This window comes from Chionomys nivalis, chromosome 5 (assembly GCF_950005125.1).
Source record: "Chionomys nivalis chromosome 5, mChiNiv1.1, whole genome shotgun sequence".
Classification (NCBI taxonomy): domain Eukaryota; kingdom Metazoa; phylum Chordata; class Mammalia; order Rodentia; family Cricetidae; genus Chionomys; species Chionomys nivalis.
Window position 1 is genome coordinate 67,004,988 of NC_080090.1, and position 2,920 is coordinate 67,007,907.

Here is a 2,920-nt window from a genome sequence, read left to right on the forward strand (position 1 = left end):
CGCCTTGTGGGTGCTCACGGCCTCGGCGGTGGAAGGGTTTACAGTCTGTGTATCTAGTAAGAGGCAAAATTGTGGCTGTGGAATGTGAGCTGCAAGGGGGAAAAGTTGCAAAACCCAAGGATTATGTGTAATAAGTTCCACATGTAAGGGGGTAAAGCAAGTTTTGGAAAAGTAGGCACGCTAAAACACGGAGTTGGGAAAGTACCAAGCATGGGCACTCCATAAAACTCAGATTATGCAAATTTATGCTATTATTAAATTTCTTTTTAAAAATGACTGTAAAATTTAAAATGAAGGCAATCAGTCAGGCACGCCTTTAATCCAAGCACTTGGGAGGCAGAGGCAGGCAGATCTCTGTGAGTTCGAGGCCAGACTGGTCTACAAGAGCTAGTTCCAGGACAGACACTAAAGCTACAGAGAAACCCTGTCTTGAAAAACAAAACAAACAAACAAAAAACCAACAACAACAAAAACCATCTAAAATGAAGCCAATCATTAAAGATCAAGGATTTTTTTAAGGTGAGATTTATGAGATTTATTAAATTATCTCTGAAATAGGAATTACTCCAGCTGGTCTAAAATTCAATATGTAACCAAGTATGATCTGGAACTCTTGATCCTCCTTCCTCTACCTAAAGGACTAGGATTGCAAGTATGCCCCCCACCATGCCTGGTTTTTGTGGTCCTGGGGTTTGAACCTAGGGCTATGGGCATGCTAGGCAAGCGTTCTGTCAACAGAGCTCCAATACCAGCCCAAAAGAATATGATCTCAACCTGCGTCTTTCCCACCTTTAATCCCAGTACTTGGGAAGCAGAGGCAGACAGACCTCTGAGTTTGAGGCCAGCCTGGTCTACATATATATTGAGTTCCAGGCCAGTCAGGGCAATGGCGTGAGATCCTGTCTGAAAAATAAAATAATCAGAAGAGTCAATCTCCTTTACAGAATGAGACAACTGATTACAGTTTTGAGCTGTGAGGAATCTTTATTCCCTCGGGTGAAGGCAATCAGTGGTACCCAGAGAAACAGCTCTGACCATAGAATTCTGGGCTGTGGTGGAGACTCCTCTCCTTTAAGCCATTCTGTTGCATTCTCTTCCCCCTGGCTTGGCTTCCTCCCTCCCTCTCTACAAATCCCATCAGCATCTCTGCTGTGCCATAGGGTCATTACCTTCTCCAAGGGAAATAGTACCCAAGAGAGCCCAAAGATGGAAGATGGAGTGACCTGTATGCTCAGATATTCTAGGCCCTGTCAGTGGGAGAGCTCTTTGAAGGGACAAGAGTTTGGTCATCGTTGTCCTGCTGCTCTGCATCCTGCAGCAGCCTGTAAAATGTTCCCGAAGAACTCTCGTGATAAAGTGCTTCCTTGGACCCCATCAGCCTCAAGCTGGGGTTGTAACAATGATGCCAAAAGGAAGAGATGCCATAGATTCCCAACAGGCATAGGGCATTGATCATCACATGCCAACAGAAGAAGGTGGTGACGAACATGATGTCACTGATGTCATCATCTTCCCATGGGAAGCCAGAGACTGGTCTAAACAGAATGAAACCTGCCTGAATTAGCCATGAGCCCATCACCAGGAACAGGAAGGTCTCTATCATCCAGAGGTGAAACATCTCAGGAGCCCACAGCTCTGCCGTCAACACCAGCATCAGCAGGAACACCACCAAGATGAGGAGAGAGTGAACCTGTAGCTCCACCCCGGACGAATCCTTAACGTGGGAGACCAGCAGCAACAGCAGCACGTAGACGCCCAGGACAGTGGAACCTCTTTCTAGGGTCACCCACCTCTGCCGCAGCACGCTCTTGCTCACAGTTTCTATACAACCGTCAAGGGTGAGGAGGGTGAACATGGTGAGGTGCTGCCACTCTTTGGGGTACATAAACCTTGGTGGCATCCCTTTGCTCATAAATTTCAGTCCTCCTTCAATACAGTTGACCTCATAAACTATCAAGAGGGCGCCAGTCACTGTCTTCAACCAGCCTGTATGAGCTAGTTGCCACAGCCTGGCCCATCTTCCCTTATTCGTAGGGTTGTGGGAAGGATGCAGAAGAGAGTCATTGAATATCACAGCCCTGGAGACGACTATTGCTTGATACAGTCCATATAAGACCAGGAACAAGCCCGGACATACATGACCGATAAAGTCTCCCATTGAGATTCTAATCTAACAAAATGCAAAACTCAGGTGGAGGCCCTTCAGGGTCTAGGCTTGGGGAAGAACTGTGTCTCAGTTCGTTTTATCATCTCACGTCACCCACTGCTCCCCACAGAGAGGAAACATTTCTTGAGACAAGCCTACACATTTGGTGGGAAAACGGTCTCATTAGGCCGTTCCACTCTGGCGCACCGGGGACGGAGTGGGCTTTCAGGGGTTCTTCGCCATAGCTTCCGAGGGGCTTTGGCTCGTACTCTGCCCTGGCTCCAGTTCCCTTCCTCTCATCCAGCCTGGTACTCAAGTGGAAAGGCGGGGAGGGAGATGGTGGGGTGGATTGCAGTGGTGTTCAGCGAAAGCCTGTGCTCCCAATCATCTTTGGAGTAATTCTCAGATGTGACGTCAGTCTGTTTACAAAGCCTTCGTTCTGGGCACAGACGTTTTAACATTTAGGTGGGAGACCATCTAATAGCATCCACCTGACTTTTTCTAGTCTTCTGTAGGAAATGTATCTTAAAGACCACAGAGAAGCTTCTACTCCTTCCCTCCTTCCATCCTCCTCCACCTTTCCCTGACTTCCACCAACCTATCACCATCTTTGTGGGCTGTAGACAAACCTGTAGAAGATGCATTTTGAGATTTTTTTTTTTTTTAAAAAGGGACAATGGTGGCGTACCTGTGCCAGCAAAACTAAGTTTGAATGATGTTTCTCAGAATTCCTTTCTCCACATGCTCCAAGCAAAGGTCGTGGACAGGGAAAGT

General features: G+C 47.2%; 1 protein-coding gene across 1 annotated transcript; it reads right to left on the reverse strand.

Moving 5' to 3' along the window:
- Positions 1-1,240: 1,240 nt before the first annotated feature.
- Positions 1,241-2,158, reverse strand: LOC130875196 (transmembrane epididymal protein 1A). Its single transcript, XM_057770951.1, has one exon. It carries the CDS (start codon positions 2,156-2,158, stop codon positions 1,241-1,243), a length of 918 nt encoding a protein of 305 aa, XP_057626934.1.
- Positions 2,159-2,920: the final 762 nt, after the last annotated feature.